The sequence below is a fragment of the Ursus maritimus genome, unplaced genomic scaffold (assembly GCF_017311325.1).
Source record: "Ursus maritimus isolate PB19 unplaced genomic scaffold, ASM1731132v1 scaffold_11, whole genome shotgun sequence".
Classification (NCBI taxonomy): Eukaryota; Metazoa; Chordata; class Mammalia; order Carnivora; family Ursidae; genus Ursus; species Ursus maritimus.
In genome coordinates this window covers 2,024,311-2,042,732 of record NW_024423453.1, presented here as the reverse complement: position 1 = coordinate 2,042,732, position 18,422 = coordinate 2,024,311, and the positions used below count along the sequence as shown (strand labels likewise).

Below are 18,422 nucleotides of genomic sequence, written 5' to 3'. Positions count from 1 at the left end.
TTGTATGGAACAATATATTTTATCTACTTGCTAGCGGATGGACGTTTGCATTGTTTCCAGTTTTTGATAGTTAGGATTAATGTTGCTATATGAACTCACGCACCAGTGTTTGTGTTTGAATGTTTTTCATTTCTTAGGAGTAGATACTAGGAGACAAGTTGCTAGGTTGGATGGAAACTGTATGCTTAAGTTTTAAAGAAACTGCCTAACTCTTCTCCCTGATGGTTGTACCATTTTATATCCCCATTAGAAAATGTCCCAGTTTCTCCAAATCTTGCCAACGACTGGTATTGTCAGTCTTTTTTATTCGAACTATTCTAGCGCATGTGTAGTAATAGCTCATTGTGATTTTAATTTGCATTTCACTGTGATTAATGATGTTGAGCATCATGTACTTATTTGCCAAATATCTTCTTTAGTGAAGTTTTCTATATTTTTAGTATTCATTTCACAATATATAAATTGGGGCAACTCAACAAGAAAACAATTAAAAAAGATGGGCAAAAGATCTGAACAGACACCTCAGAGTTACGTATTGGCAGTTATTATATATATGACAAAGAAGTTACATAGATGGCAAATACATGAAAAAACATTCATCACCATATATCATTAGAGAATTGCAAGTTAAAACAAGGAGACACCACTACACACCTATCAGAAGGATGAAGATGCAAAACCCTGACAACAGCAAAAGCTGGCAAGGATACGGAGCAAGGGAAGTCTCATTCATTGCGGGGGGGGGAGGCAATATGGGGCAGCCACTTTGAAAGACAGTTTAGCAATTCCTTACAAAGCTAAACAACTCTCACCATATGATCCAGCAACTGCACTCCAAATGAGTTGAAAACATGTCCATGTAAAAACCTGCACATGGATGTTTATAGCAGCTTTATTCATACTTGCCCAAACTTGGAAGCAACCAAGATGTTCTTCAATAGGTGAACGGATAATCCGTGGTACATCCAAACAATAAAATATTATTCAGCACTAAAAAGAAATGAACTCATCAAGCCATGAAAAGACACAGAGGAACATTAAAAGCATATTACTAAGTGAAAGAAGCCAATCTAAGGGGCTTACATACTGTATAATTCCAAACATATGACATTTGGGAAAAGGTAAAACTATGAAGACAACAGAAGGATCAATGGTTGTCAGGAGTTAAGACAGAGCGATGAATAGGTGGAACACAGATTTTTAGGGAAGTAAAATTATTCTGTACGATACAGTAATGATGGATGCACATCATACGTTTGTCAAAACTCACAGAAGGTGCAGCCCAAAGAGCTAACCCTAATATAAACTACGGTTTGGGTTATAGTGATGTGTTAATGTAGGTTCATCTGTTGTAATAAATGTACCAGTCTTGTGCAGGATGTTGATGGTAGAGGAGACTGTGTGTGGGGGGACAGAGGGTATCTGGGAACTTTCTGTACTTTCTGCTCAATTTTAATATAAACCTTGAATTATTCTACACAATAGTCTATTTTTAAAGATATTTTAAAAATCAAAACATACTATTTAAATAGGACTAACAAAAGACTAATGTCTTAGTAATAAGAGGCCCAAAAGGTATTTGTGAACTACTTGAAGAAGAATAATAAATATTATATGCACACAAACCAAGAATGTATTCACATACTGACTATCCCATAAGGCAAAAATATATATGTATAATGGAAAAGACCAATACTTAGTGGGAAAAGGACAAAAAATATGAATAGATTATTCTAAGATAATTAATAGAAATAACATGATAACATTCAAAATGTCTATAAATGCTACAATTGAAAATCATTTTGGAAAGTTTTATACCTTGTATTCCAGTTTCTACCATCTTCCATTGGCAGTATATTTTTATGCCTCTCTAAAAACTCTTCCTTAGTCAACTTCCTTTAAATCTAGAAATTCGTTCATCTATAATTCATGGGCAAGAACACATTCCACTGTCCCCGACCCTCATTATATTTCATTAAGTTCCCAACACACTGAAGATAGAGAGTAAATGGACACTGCTTAGTCAAAAACCTAAAATACTTAATAGGTACTTATTTATGAACATGAGTTCAAGTGGTTAATGGGGAGAGAATTAAAATAAGTTGAAGTGTTGATTTCCTTAAAGTATATTTTGTGGTATTTTTAAATAATTATAATTACATATCTATAGAGTCTACAGTCACTGCTATATTTTGAGGAGTCTCAATGGAAGTTATATACTCATGGGGGAAGTGTAGGAATGAGAGAAATGGAGAGGCTACACTCTTATTTTAATAGTGATCTAAAGTTCCTTCTTTATTTTTTCCTTTAGTGAAGCCTTCTTCCCTGAATGTATGAATTGTAACACAGAATCAAATCAGTATTACCTAAAAGTTATGTAAGAAACACTCCCAGAACCATATTTTTTAAAAAGACTTGATGGTGTAGGGAGGAGATTTCACTGAAGTAAAATAGTAAAAAGATAAAAGATACAATTATAGATATTTAGAAGTGAAAAGATAACTAGCAACAGTTAGAGGGAATTTTTTATAACACAGCACTTAACGTAAGGCTTTTATTCAAATTAGAAAATGTGAAACCATTATTCCTGATTTAAATTATCTTTTTGTTTTCTCTTGGCCAGATGCTTTCTCCCTACCATCACCACCAAACTTCAATTTCTTTAGAAATTAGAATGCTCTTGCTTCTTTCTGAGGCACTGAATGTTGTTTCCATAGAAACAGTAATAATGTCACCAATAGATTATGACTGGTGATTATGAACAAATAGATAAATAAAAAGGTCAAATCAAGAAAATCTTGACAAATATACCTAGCAATAATCAGTACCAAAACAGAAGCCAGAAAGGATAGAAAATTAATGAAAAATTCACATGCATGTATATTTTAGTCTATTTTAACTGGACTTTAAATAAGCACAAGTAATTGTAAGAGCAAGGTTTATGTCTAACTCTTTGTCCACAGCAAGCACTTAAAACACTGCCTTGCAAATAATACTCTGTTGAGTGAACAAATGATCAAGGAACTATTTATTAGCTTCAAAGAAGAATCTCTTCAATTAGTGTTTTTGAAACAGCTGTTTATGACCTGTGGGGAAATTGTGAAATCAACATAGTTTTAAAAACGGCATAAAATGGAAAATATCAGAGTATGCAGCATGTAGTAAGGTGGGTTGTTTTATAATACTTACAAGTATATTTAATGTATACAAGATATATATTTGTATCAGTATGCTCAATCACCTGTAAAGTGCATTATTTACTGTGAGTTAAAGTAAAAGAGTTTGAAATATACTGTCTAAGTGGTACTCTGGGGACCAAACAATTTATAATTCTTGCCAAAATTAAAAAAAAAAAAAAAAGAAACAGAGAGAGAGAGAATCTTAAGCAGTCTCCATGCCCAACATGAGCCCAAGGCAGGGCTCCATTTCATGACCCTGACATCATGACCTGAGCTGAAATCAGGAGTCTAACTGCTTAACAGACTAGGCCACCCTGGCTCCTCCTTGCCAAAATTCTTAATTGCCTGGAAATAGCTTATGTGTTAAGGGAACTGAGATTAAGTTGTGATAAATTAATCAAATAAGTAATGTTCTAATTTCTTCACCTTTCCTCTCCTTGGTAGTGATTTATTCTTTTTTTTTTTTTTTAAGATTTTATTTATTTGACAGAGAGAGAGACAGCCAGCGAGAGAGGGAACACAAGCAGGGGGAGTGGGAGAGGATGAAGCAGGCTCATAGCGGAGGAGCCCAATGTGGGGCTCGATCCGATAATGCCGGGATCATGCCCTGAGCCAAAGGCAGACGCTTAAGGACTGCACCACCCAGGCGCCCCAGTAGTGATTTATTCTTATTTGTTGATGCATATGGCATCTTTCCTTCCACTGGAAAATAAGTTCTGATTAAGTAACAATAATTCATGTTTAAGAGAAATCGAGGAGTTTTACGCTGCATGACAGGTCATCCCATTTAATCAACATGCCAGGCTGCTCTGCTCATATCCAGACAGCTCAGGAGGTACTGAACCACATTCATTACACTCAAGAAGATATATTTAACGAAGTGGCTAATGAAAAATGTGTGAGATGAAAATTATATTTGTTCCCAAGAAATTTTTTTTAAAGAAGTTACCTGTCTGATAAAATCAAAACCACTATAAATATCACAGCTACTTAAAGACAAGAAAATAAGATTTATTCTTAAATAATGATAAAAAACTGCTGCTACCAAGAGCATAAAATGAAACCCTAATGGTTTTGTAGTTAATTGTAATAAGGGCCAGCAAAACTTGCCTGGAGAGAAGCAAGATGTTACATTTATCCAAAATATCTCCTCCTCTGCATGACCTTCCAATCATTTATTATATAAAATGTTTTGTACTTACTTTATGTCACTTCCTTAGTCATGTTTACTCTTTTGAAAATGTCATAACTAACAAATGTTTAGGTGAGCAGTGTAAGCAGTCAACTATCTAATTGGAAATATAATCCCAATTCTGCATTTTTTACTTATAGATTAGAACTGGTGAGTTAAAACTGAAAACTCTTGAGGACCTAATAATGTATAGGAGGGGATATGGAATACACAGATTAGCCACTAAATAAGTGGCATCCATAGCTTTTACAGTATGCCAGCCAACAGTCACACAGCCTAATTTTATGACAACAGGGACAGGGAAAGAGACATTTAACATAAGTACTGTTGCTTAAAACTCAATTTCTGTAATAATTTTACTTAAGTAAATGTGTCATACTTTTTAAAAACTCAATTCAAAGCATTAGAAGGTAACATATAAAAAGTTAAATCCTAAGTGTTCAAATTATAAAAATATTTTATGAAATGGCAAATTTTGTCTTATGGGAGTAGAATAATCTTTTAAATAGTCCTATCAAAGCATACTTGTTTACTAGTAGCAACTTAAAAATAACTATACAATTTTCTGGTATCAGGGAACATCAGGATTTTGCCAGAGTATAGCTATTCATTGCTATTTCTCCCACATGCTTGCTATAACTACTAGAAGATGTTAGCAAAGGATTTAAAAAACGGAAATCATAAGAGGTGTGCATTTTAATCTATTCTTTTTAAAGTCTATTCCTAAAACTTTCCAGGGGAGAGGGTTTTGTTAGGCACCTTCCATAATGAAGTGCTGGGCTACTGGCTTAACTTTGCAAACTAATAACCACTGCGAAGGCAGAAAAGCGTGGAGCAAGTTTAGACACAGCACCTTGGCCACTCTACCTACTACTGTTTTTGCACCTTTGCTTTCTTCTGCTTAGCAGAACTGTGTATTTTCCCTAGCTTTTCTAATTTTGACCTCTGGTATTCCAAAACTTGACTTAGCAAAATTGACTGCTCGTTTGTATTGTTGGCCTTTATTCCTGTGGCCAAATATCCTTGCTCTAGGTTTGGCTCTATGTTTCTGATCCAAACCTAGTAACTTGACCTTCATTCCCAATCATGAACTTGATCCTGAGTCTGACCATTTGGACCCACACTCCATCATCAATGTGTATTAATGCAAACATAAATGCTCTGCATCATAGCCACTACCTGAACTCAAACAACTGCTTCATAACCCAAGATGACTTACAGGAGCAAAACAGACATAACAGAAACAATAGCAACCATACCTTTCTTTGGCAAAGAAAGATTAATTCCTGAAAGAAAATGTGCAGATCCAAGAAAAATACAAAGGAAAATATTGTGAGAATTTGTTTACACATAGAAAAATTTAATCATAGAATACGTGTAATAATAAAGGCTGAGTGTACAAGTTTTCCCCTATTTTAAACTAAGAACAGTTCTTCAGTCGTATGAGGCAAATCTACATGGGAGCAGCTAGTAGATGTCCTACCTGATTGAAGAGGGGGAAAAATCCCTCTCAATTAAAAATACTTCAGCCTCAATTGGTCCTAATTAGGTAAACAGTATTTAAATTAAGCTAAAATCAAACGCAAACTAGCTGAAAGTGGATGTTTGGATAATCATCTAAAATCAACTTCATACAGGTAAATCCAATTTTATATTTGTTTTGTTGGGTTTGAAAGCAAATATTCATTTTCTCTATCAGTTTTTCTTTTTTTGTACCATTTGCTATTATTTAAATATATATTATTTATTTGTTCACTTGTTCATTTCTTCTTCCCCTACTAGAATATTAACTCCATGAGGGTTGGGACCTCATCTGTTTTGTTCATCACTCTATTTCCAGTGCCTACAACAGTACCTGCTATATACAGTTGGCTTTCAATCAATTTCTCAAATGAATCAATTAGTGGATGTGCCACTTTTAGTTCTTAGAAAATTAAAAACAAACACAATTATTCAAGAAGACCAAGAAGCCACAAACACCAATAGTATTTCATAATACATATCAAGTAACTGCTGTATTGATTGAAGTCGGTAATAAAGGGGAAAGTCAAGAGTAAGAGAGTTTAGAAATCATTGGACTAGAAAAAAAAAAAGTTGATGTTTTCTCCCTAACCAGCTCCATGGATACTCTGAATACATATGACATTTAAAATACTAATCAACAATTAAAGAATTCCTGAATCTCTTTTTCACATCCTTTAATTCCGAAGTTATTTTAGTTTCTAATCTTATTTTGTTTCTATTTTAGAAAAAAAAAAAGAAATGTTCTTCAAGAAAATGCCAATTGATTAATACCGCCTAACTTATTAGTGAAGCACCAGCCTCCAAATAGATTTTCATTAAAAATCATTTCTCATTTGTCAGTAGAGATACCTGAAGTGTTGGTGATATAGGAGAATGAAATCTGATATTTGACTCCTATTTAGGAGAAAGGATGAAATGCTTCAAAGCAAGAAAAATGCAGCTCTTGAAAACCAACTGGAAAGCTGCAGAGAGCTATAGCTTCCCATGTTCACTCTAATATTATTTTTACCTTGTTCTTTTTTCCTCCACAGAGAGGAAAAAGAATACACACACACACACACTCTTATACTAAGAAAGAAAACTTTCCATTTATATTCTCCCACAACACTGAATAGCATAGCCAGCTACTGACTGTAATCTTATAAGGAACAGAGACACGCAGACATGATGATAAAATATTTCTGATTTAATAATACCTAATATAATGTAATTAGTATTTAAGTGACTGCTTAATTATAAAATATAGCTGGCAAGATTTTTTTAGTGTTTTAATACTGGAACCTCTAAAATTTGAAAATAATCGCAAGAGCAATTTGAAATTAATAATCATAACAATTGCCAAAATTTTAGCAACTCGAAATTAAAAGTTATAACAATGACTATGATTTATTGAGAGCTCACTATATGCCACACACTGTACGTTCACACTTCACACAAATTGTCTTTTCTTCCTCACACTGATCCTATGAGATAGGTACTATGATCTCTTTTTTATAGATAAGAAAATGGAGATAGGTATTTATTACTCGCCCAGGAGCATAATGATAGTAAGAAGTGGAACAGGGATGCAAACCCAGGCAATTTCATAGACTGAACCTTCTAGTAATATGGCCATTCTGGATAAACCTTACCAAAAAATGATGGATACAGGGCAAGAGCACGATATCGGCCAAAGTGAAGTACAAGCCCTCTGCAAACACATGCTCCAGAGGCGGAAGGTCAGAGGCTTTTGCTTTTCTGATGTGAGAAGGTTCCCTGTTGGTGGTAGCTGGTTCTTCCTGTACTGTGAGCTTTGAGAATGCCACTTTCAGTTCCAGGCTCTCGGATGAAGAGTCCAACTCTTCCGACGTTTCTTCTCTAGGCACCTTGCTCTTTGTTTTTTCCTTAGCAAGGGAAGGCCCGACCCCAGCAGCCTTCTGTTGCTTCAGCTTCTGCCGACGGAGTTTGTCATCGTTATGCACTCTAACAGGCTCACTAAGCTTTCTCTCTAACTGCAGTATTTCTGCGGGGATAGTTGGGTGCTGGTCAGAAGATTCTCTAAGAAAATTCTCGATAGCTAAAGGGATGGTGAGTTCGCATAGCCTGGTCCACTGACTAACCTGCAAAACAAAATAAAAGAAGAAATGAAAGGAGTCTTTACTTTCAACATAGCTTGAAGAAAACTTTCTGTTGGGAAATAAGACTGGTTTTGACATTTGAAGCCGAGCCATCTGTGGGCTAGGTTTTTATGCTCTATCAAGGGACATATTACATACAGTGCTTCGAAAATGGTAACACTAAACAACGGTTTAGCATTCCTATACCTGGAATACATGCTATCGTCCTGCATCCTCTTCCTGAATAAATCCTTCCTTCCCAAAGCCTTTGAAGTACATGCACCCCTAAAAAAGTACCGTTTTCAAAGCACTGCTACTCGAGGTCCTATTCATGTGTAAAATTTCCTTTAAAAGTCCTCAATTAAAACAAGAGATGAAAAAAAAAGAAGTCATTCTCTAAAAATAATGTCTCCAAACCTCACAAAAGAAATCTCGAATTCTTATTTTTCAAAGCTGACCTAAAGTATTGGCACCCGTGAGGGGCTACTTCATTTCCTTGTTTACTAGAGATTAAGGTAGGCAGGATTTAATTCATCTCCCACAGAAAGTGAAAATAAATGTTCAAGTGAATGTGTTATCGCCTTGTGGCTTTAAGTAACAGAGGAGCCATCATTACTTACTTCGGCACAGGCTTTCAAGCAAGTCTTCTTAAAACCCAAAAGCTCCAAAATTTCCTTCTTGGAGGGGTCAGCTTCGTATGACTTCTGGATTATGTGTCTCAGTACAACGGCAAGTCCTGCTCTACAGAAATTGTCTGGTTTTTCTACTACTGCAGGTAAACAGCAATTCTGGACTATTGGTGGAAGCTCCTGCCTTGAAATAATTTGTACTTCAACATCCTGGGGCACTACATTTTTTAGTGAAATATCCGCACCTTTTTCAGTGGGAACTAAGCAAACTTTAAAGATTTTGCAGTCACAGTAGGACAACAAAAACAAAGTTACAGATGTATGAAGAGGAAACATGCATCCTTCTATTTGGTGAGAAAAGTCCAAGTATAGGTATTCTTCTGTAAGACTTTTCTTAATGCCTTTCATTTTCTTCTTTCATTGGGTCACCTGCGGCATAAATTGAAGTGGTTATAGGCCTTAGAATATAGTAATTTAGAAGCTGAAATAAAAGACAAATATTTAAAAACTTTTTCTAGAAATCAGCAAGAATTTGTGATAGATACAATTCTGTGAGAATTTGTTCCTGGACTGAATAAATGGCTTCCAAAAGAAAGATTTCCACCCGGTGCAATTAACTAGTCTTAGGGGTGATTTTCAGCCAGCTCCTTTAAAATAAGCATACCTCAGGTGCTTAGCCATAGAACCCTCCCAATCAAGTACTTTGGGGTCTCGCTACAGGTAAGAACAAGAGATGAATAAAATGGGAAATAAATAACCAAGAATACTAGGAGTTGTCTGGAGAAGCTTTGGCAATGCTGGTGCTCCCACACTGCTTCTCTTTTATGACTCTATAACACAATCATGGGGGAGGGGAGGATATATTCATTCCCTTATGAGAAATTCTCCTAAAGTAAGTAAATTTTGATATGATGAGCTATTGCATGCTGAATCACAACAGAAAAATATTTGAAGTTCCCCATAACTTAGATGTTGATAACTGAGATATCTCAGAGCCAACATGTCCAGAGTCATTCACCCCCAACACCCCAAACCTGCTTCTTATGTATCCTCCCCTTCTCAGTTAATGGGGCCTCACCCTTCCAGCTGCTCAGGCCAAAAATCTCAAGTCACTCTTAATTACTCTTTTCTTCCACACTTCCATAACCAATCCATTAAAAACTTATTCTGGCTTTTCAATATATATCTAAAATGTTTATTTCACACCATCTTCATTGCTTCCACTTGTGACCCAAGCCGCCATCACCTATCTCTGAATTACAGCAATTATATTCTGCCTTCCATCCTACTTCCCTCTAGTCTATTCTCAACATAGTATCCAAAGTGATCCTGTTAAAAATGGAGTAAGATCATGTCACTACTCTACTCAAACAAGTATCTTCCCATCCTATTGAGAGAAAAGGCAAAGCTCCTACAATGACCTAAAGATTTCCTTGGTCTCATCACTCACCGCTCCAGCCAAAGTGGCTTGTTATTCCTTTAAAATACTAGGTACATTCCCACCTCAGGGCTTTTGCAGTTTTTTCCAGTGTCTGGAACTGGAAACACCCCTTCACCTCTTTCAGGTATTTATTTAAGTATCAACTTCTTGCTGAGATGATCCTTGGCTACTGTAGTTAAATTGAAAACCCCACCTCTACCACTCTGAAAACACTATTCCACTTAAACACACTTAACACTGTGGTAACTGTTACAAATAGAATGTTCTATAAGAACAGAATTTGTTTTATTTACTGCTATGCCTAAAACATGGCCTGATGTGTATATATATATATATATATATATATATATATACACACACACACATTATAACATTAATATTATATACATTATATATAAACCTGGCTTGAGATATATGTGTATATACATATATATATATATATGTATATACACATATATATATCAAGTATTATTTGTTGAATGAATGCATGAATACACACGCTGGTAATAGTAAAGATGCAGACATACACAATCTTGAGGTCAAAGTACTGATGGGTGTTTTCAAGTCACATTCCTTAATAATTTTGTCAACTATGATAACTGCTTGATTTCTACATCTCCTGGGTCTAAAATGCCCCGTGTTCTAATCCATAAATCACAATTCCAAAATTAACACTAGATGGCACTCTTTTAAAAGCATTTACCATGGAAACCTGTATTAGGAAGATGATACAGTAGAGGAAAAATTATTCTAAAAGCCTTAGAAAAGTATACCGGCAACTCTTTAAGTATATTTGAAATATTAGTAATTTAGGAAACCGTCAACATACTAAATTTCCTTTATATTTTAAGTTCCTTAGTTTTTGTTGTTTTTTTAATCAAAAGCAAAACAGTCAAATGTCTCTAAGTGTCTTGGTCCTCAGCTTTTTTGTTTAAAGAGCTAATAATTCATTATAACAAAAGGATATAGTTAGTAAAGTACAAACCTCTTAATAATGCAAGTAATCACTACTGTTTTATATTTCTTTTACTAAAACAACAGATCTGCACCATGGTTTGTTATTTTTTTAAAAGATTATCTAGAGGAAAATTATTTCATGTGATTTAAAAGCAACAACGTTTTAACCCATGGAAATCATTTTCTCCCTAGCTAAATTATCTTTTTTGTTTTAATTTTTTTGCATCTATAGTTTACTTTAAAACAAAATAAAGAGTGCTTGCTAAAGCTCACAGGCAAAAGAAACTACATTTTCTAGGAAATTAATAATTTGAGGAACTTGCTCCTGTAAATCTATTACTGATAATTTACTGATCTTAACTCCCTCTGCTGATAGTGGGATACCATACAGAAGATCCCTAAGTGCTTCAAGAGCAGATTTGAAAGAAAACGTCATTGATTTCCTCATTTGCCCAGCAGTCTAGGAAACAGTAATTATGAGACTAGTCCTGCTAACTCTTTAAAAAAAAAAAACACTGAGAACAATATATGCTATTTTACAGCCTGTGATTTAGGATATGCAGAAATATTTTAAAAATTAGAGTATGTGTATATTCGCCACTTTCCAAGGCATGTAAGAACCTTGAGAATAGGCTTTTACATATTCTATAAACTTTTGTCACTGTGAGCACTTAATAAATGCTAAATGTCAACAAAATAGAAGAGCAATAACCTGCCCGTGGAGATATCTAAAAATTAATGAGATGCCGGAGAGAAAATGCAAAGTACTGTTGATTCTTAACATAATTTATTTTTCCAATATAGATGTTGGTGTTTGTTTGTTTGTTTTTCCTGGGAGATTAAAAATGTTACTTAATGATCTTGGAGTTAAAAAATTACTCTCCCTGGGCAATTTCTTCCCATTAAATACTAATGCAATTTCTAAAATAAATATTAAGTATTAGCAAACCTGTACAAATCTGATATATGTTTTTGGCTTGTACTATGTGTTCTTCAAGAGAGTAGAACATAGTTTTTGCTTTAAGTTTACAAACATCATAGGCAAAAGAAACCCCTCTTCTCTTTTTTTCTTCTCCATTACTACCTAGAGATTCCTTACTTCATTATTTTTATGTCATGAGCTTTAAAAAGGTGGGTACTGTAGAATCATCTGGATCTCCAGGGTTTCTGGGGCAGCTCCTGTTATTCCATATTACATTCCTGCCACACGCAGTAGTGTCATTTGCTCAGCTTTGACAGGTGTCACACTGCAACTACTCTTGAGACAGAGTGAGAAAGCAGCAGATAAAACCATAGACCTAGGAGCTGAACACAGCTGATGGAATATACATCTCTTCCCTGGACATGCCAGTTTGCTTGGAAATGTTGCACAGGGAATATAGAGGTAAAAAAGAAAATATTTAAACTTGGTTTCATTACTTGTGAATCTCCAAAGATAGATAAATAGATAAATAGATAGTTTTTTTTTTAAAGTAGGGTCCACATTGGGCTTGAATTCATGACCCTGAGATCAAGATCTGAGCTGAGATCAAAAATTGGATGCTTAACCGAGCCACCAAAATGCCCCTTCAAAGATATTTTTAAACATAACTGAAGCAGTTATGGGCTTAACATTTTAGGCATCTACACCTTTTATTTTTGTATTCTCATTCTAATTAATGTATCTTGGCATTGATAAATTGAAATATTTCATAAATGAAAGGGTAAATGAGTTTCATAGGGTTTTTAAAATCTAAAACCATTTTACTACTTCATGCATATGCATATATAAAATGAGACAAAGAAAAAACATAATAAATGTACTGAAAATAAGCATCTTTGGGGGCGCCTGGGTGGTGCAGTTGGTTAAGCAACCGACTCTTGGTTTCAGCTCAGGTCATGATCCCAGGGTTGTGAAATCCAGCTTTGTGTCTCCTCCATGCTGAGCGAGGAATCTGCTTGAGTTTCTCTCCATCCCTGGGATCGTGACCCGAGCTGAAGGCAGATGCTGACCCGACTGAGCCACACAGGCGCCCTAAAATAAATACATCTTAAAAAAAGAAAAAAAAAATAAGCATACTTGTTCAGAAGCTGAAAAAACTTTTGACAGTTTTGTGCTCAAAATTCCAGTCTGGATCTATGACAAGTAAATATTAGATAATGGATAAAGAGCTTAAGTCACATATTACCTAAGAGATAAAGACCAAGAAGTGCACCACTGAAACGAACTATTGTTTATCAAATAAGAAATTATCACTGTGGGGCGCCCGGGTGGCACAGCGGTTAAGCGTCTGCCTTCGGCTCAGGGCGTGATCCCGGCGTTATGGGATCGAGCCCCACATAAGGCTCTTCCGCTATGAGCCTGCTTCTTCCCCTCCCACTCCCCCTGCTTGTGTTCCCTCTCTCGCTGGCTGTCTCTATCTCTGTCGAATAACTAAATAAAATCTTTAAAAAAAAAAAGAAATTATCACTGTGCCTGGAATTTAACAGGAGCTCAATAAATGTTAAATGACTGAACAAAGAATACAATTCTAATAATATTACATACATTTTATTGTCCACCAATTATGCGAAACACACACAAGTTTTATACATCTAATCCTCACAATCCTTACAAGTATATTTTAATTCCATTACATGGATGTAAGGATCTTATCTGAAAACATTTAGGAATAGCTATTTTTCTAATATAAATAGCCCATTTATAAACTTAAAATTTCAGAGAGTGAAGCATATTGCAATTTTATTGCAGCAACAATTTCACTCAAGTGAAACTCAACAAAGATTACATTATTCTAAGCAATTGTGCTGGTCTCAGTAATCCCTGATAAAAACCTCTGTTCTAAAAGCAATCATCTGACAATGAAGATTTTGGGTAGTTCCTTCCTGATTCCCTCTATTGGATCCTCCACAGACCTCTTAGCAATCTGTGGCTCAGTGCTTTGCCCTATTCTCAACTACACTCACTTCCTTTGGTTACTGGTATTCAACCTTTTCATCATGCCACACAGTAAGACTTTTATAATGCAATTCATTATACTGACTAAAAAGGATCATGAATAAAACTGAAACAAAAGGATCATGAAGAAATATCCTATTACATGGGATATATCTGATATTTTTTATTCTGTGCTTTTCCTCCTTCCTTTCCTCCTCCTCCTCCCCCTTTTTTTAATGCTGGTTACGGGGCACCTGGGTGGCTCAGTTGGATGAGGGTCTGATTCTTGATTTTGGCTCAGGTCATGGATCTCATGACCCATGAAATCAAGCCCCACCTCCGGAATACCCACTCAGGGGGGAGTCTGCTTGAGATTCCCTCTCTCTCTCTCTCTCTCTCTCTCCTTCTCCCTTTGCCCCTCTCCCCTCCCCTGTGCACATGCTCTAGTGTGCTCTATTTCTCTAAAATTAATAAATAAATAGTACTCACTAAATTGATTTCATGATCCATTAATGAGCCACAACTCACAATATAACAGGACTATTCTAGGTGATCTCCAATACCATAGGTTTAAATATCATCTATGAGTCCTACTTTTATCTCAATACATCCTTTCCCTTTAACTTCAGACTCCTATATGCTACTTGACATCTTGCCTTGGACATTTTTCTAAACCTTTCTCCTCAATAGTCCCCTTATTGATAAAATGACAACACCATTCACCCACATGGTCAGGCCCCTAATTCTGAAGTTTCACTCAGCTCCTTTTTTTCTCTCGTAAGTTACTATTTCTACCTTTGAAATATACGTGAAATCCAACTTCTTAGCACCTTCACCACTATCAACCTAACCTAAGTCATATAAACTAAGTTTATAGAGACTACTACAGATATCTATTAACAACTTTTCTCCACTCTCCAATAGTCAGGGTGATCCTTTAAACATATAAGTCAGTTTGCACCCCCTGTTCACAACCATCCAATGGCTCCCCAAAACAGTTAAAATAAACTCCAAATTTCCTATTATGACCTATGGCTGCCATGACCCTAGCTATTCTTTTCTGAACTGATTCCCTACTTCTGCTCCCTCTTGCTCACTCCTTTCCAGCTAGTTCTCCCTGCTGTTCTTGGAAGAAGTCAGGAATGCTCCCAGTTGAGAAATGTTTGTACTTGCTGTTCCTTATTCCTAGCTTCCTCCTTCATTTTATTGAGGTCTCTGAGTAGTAACTCAAGAGCAGCCTTCCCTGACAACCTGAATTGAAAAAGTACTCCCATCATCTCCTAGCCTTTTATCCTTTTTTTCTTATAGCACTTACTACCCAACCTTATATCTCCAATGCTTGAGTACTCAAATTTTAGTTCAAGAAATAAATGAATGAATGTACATAAACGAATACTGTAATCATTGTAATGACAATACTATTGAGAACTTTAATCTTGGTACATTAGCTTCATTCTTCTTGACACCATTCTTCCAAATGAATAAATCTACTTTAAGAGCCAACTACGTATAAATTGAAATGAAGAAACAAAATGACCTCTGTGAGTGGAATTGGAAAAAAGTATAACTTGAATCAATCGAAACTTGTAAAGTTTAGTTTTTGTATATATAGAGTCAAGAGAACTAGGAACCTATCTAGATGTTACATACTTACTTAGCAAGTATAATATTTATACACCAAGAAATATAAACTAATGGATAAGAGCCTAGGCTCTGGAGCTGACTGGGTTCAAATCCTGGTTCTGATATTTAATAGCAATATAGAACTTTCCTGTACCTTAGCTTTCTCATTTATAAAATGGGGACAATAATATCAGATTTACCATAGTGTGCTGTGAGAACCTAAGGATGCCTGTCACATTAGTAAGCCTATAAATACTAGCTATTATTATTCATTTGTAATTTATCTCAAAATTCCTTACCCATTAACACTATTAAACAAATTTTGACTGGCAAGCCACAAATTATGCTTTATATTTCCAAACTTCTCAGTAAAGAGAAGGGATTCATGTCTAAGTGAAAAGCTCCCCCCCCACCCCGCCTCACCCGCCCTGCCAGTACTGAAAAAAACGGTTTATTGCTGTGACAGGAAGTCAGAAAATGGTAGAATATGTGATACCCTAAGTCTACTTGCATATTAACTGCTTATATTGTACAAAATAAACGGTTCAACAGTTTACAGGTATGCAATTACATCTTTCTTAAAGATTAAAACTTAAACTCATTAAATTTCTTACCACATCCAATGTTCAACATTATGAATGGAACTTAGATTGTTTTATACATTTCACAAAATAACAATTTGGTTGCAAATCTCACCCTATTTTCTTACTATCTATATTTTACATATATAAAAGCTTGCCCCTATAGAGTTAGATAGCAGCTAATTACCTTAGATATTAAAGGTTAAAAAAGGAAAGAAAAGAAGCTGAGCTGCTTAGTGCTCATTATATTATGTAATGTGGAGATGCATATAGTTAAGTCCTAGAGGACAAAGTCCAATAATTAAAATTAGCTGTTTTCTTATCTGGGCAAAAAGTGGGGGGGGGGGGGAAACTGTTTAAAAGCGAAAAAGCTTACTGTAACTTTAGCCATAAGGGAAGTGTGTCATCTCTCTGGTGAATCAGGAACTCATCAGTTGCCACAGAATCATAATGCTTTCAGCTAAGCCTGACCTCCTAATTAATAGGGATCGCAGCATAAAATGCTAACATGTTAGAAATGTCAGCGAGCCTGAAATAAAATTACTGAATCCCCATAGCAAACAATACCTAGGTTTGTTATGATCTAAATGGTTTAAATCCTTGTATTCTAAGTACTAATCCTTACAGAATTCAGTGGGCTACTTTGAATACTTGAAGATAAAAACAACTTATATTAAGGAATTGTAAATATTACCGGTGTTTTAGCTGACTGGCCTACAGAATTTGTTACGTTTCAAGGTCTGCTTAATTGTTGCTATTAGAAAGGCTAGCTGGATACTCAGTATTATGTCAAATCACAGGTGATACCAAAGCTACAAAGTAAACACAGGTTGCTGTTGTTTTTAAACTTGATGGACCCAATATTACAGAAGTTCAAGTCTGAGCTTTGCTTAAAGCAGGCAAACCTATAGAAGTGTCAAAAAATAGTAATAATGAAATAGAAAAGCTGATAAAAACAGCTCTCAAATCTCACTGCTCTCATTACAGACTTGATTTTAAAGTAAGACCTCTTAAAATAATGTCTTCAGGTAAAACTCAAACATAATTTCACATCGTGAGTATGCATGCCCTAAGCCAATTCTCTTAGTAGTGTATACTCCCCACCCGGCAGTTAAAAAAAAAAAAAAAAACTCACATAGCTTAAAGTTTGATTTATTAAATAGGACAACAAATATTCAGTTGCATTTATAACAAAGCATTTATTTTCACAATATTTAAATGACCATGTTTACAATCGCCACATCTCTCATTCTTGCCAGCTTTTTCATTTTCTCTAATGCTTTTTCTATAGATAAACTTAGAAAAAGTACTCTATTAAATCAATAGCTTAGCACAAAATATATCATCAAATGCTGGCATTTCCTTGATATTCAAGAATTCGTGACAAGAAATGGGATCTTGGGCTTAAGAATAAAGGGGGAAAAAACCACCTAATTCCAAACCAGGTAGGGTTGGGAGGGGAAGTCCGGGTGTTCGTAAATGTTTCTGAAGCCAAAGCAATTTTCATGCAAGTTAAACTCAAACTTTCTACGCAGAAGTTTAAAACCTAACTGAAACACTGCTTTGATAGTGTAACAGAGATGAATGGCCCCAAACAAAGCAAGTCCTTTGGAGCAACTGTTAAACAGCATTCCCATAAAACTGCTTTCTCCAACCAGGAAGGCATGGAATTAAACTCTTAAGTGCAAAGAGAAAAAAGTGAAAGCGTGCCAAAAGGTCTTAAAACTACACTTAGCAGCAAACGGCAAACCACCCCCACAGACTTCTGCAAAGAGAAGCTGCTCCATTCCCCCATCAGCAGAGGAAGCCACGGGGATTGGCCCCGGAGCCCTCCACCAGCTCTCTCAGAAGCTGTGACTGTGTAAAGAGACTGAGGGGCCCCAGCACTGGAGAGAGCTCGGGCCACTAATTCCACGCCTCTGCCCTTGCTGCCCCCCACCTCCCCATCCCACAGCGTCAGCCCTGTCGCCTCCGGATGCACAGAACACTCAGGGGGGTCAGGGGGACCGCGGAGGCAGCAGCCCGAGCGCCCTCTTTACCTGGTCGCAGAGGCGCGGCCAGGCAGGGAGGGTGCGTGAGCGTGTCAGCGACACGAGCCGCCTGCGCCTACCCACCCCGCGCGAGCCAGGTTTCCGAGGCAGCTTCTGCGCGTCTTCGCCCACGGACCACTGGCTGCCAGAAAGGCCGGGAGAGAAACAACAGGTACCCTGTCTTGGAAACAGCCGCGTCGGCCGTCATTCATAATCCGGCGGACCGGAAACCAGCTGTTACGTCACTTCCTAC

At 36.2% G+C, this 18,422-nt stretch overlaps 1 protein-coding gene across 5 annotated transcripts in view; it reads right to left on the bottom strand.

The window, feature by feature from the left end:
• Nucleotides 1-18,341, bottom strand: part of GSTCD (glutathione S-transferase C-terminal domain containing) — a 148,365-nt gene extending 130,024 nt beyond the window's left edge. For 4 of the 5 annotated variants that reach the window (XM_008689391.2, XM_040626207.1, XM_008689389.2 and 1 more), the window contains exons 1-3: nucleotides 18,179-18,341; nucleotides 8,612-9,049; nucleotides 7,527-7,994 (exon numbers count right to left, since the gene is read on the bottom strand). In XM_008689391.2, coding sequence (XP_008687613.1) covers nucleotides 7,527-7,994; nucleotides 8,612-9,028 — 885 coding nt within the window. In that variant the 5' untranslated portion in view covers nucleotides 9,029-9,049; nucleotides 18,179-18,341. The remainder of the gene's footprint in view (nucleotides 1-7,526; nucleotides 7,995-8,611; nucleotides 9,050-18,178) is intronic. The other variant, XM_008689390.2, reaches the window with a different exon arrangement.
• Nucleotides 18,342-18,422: the final 81 nt, after the last annotated feature.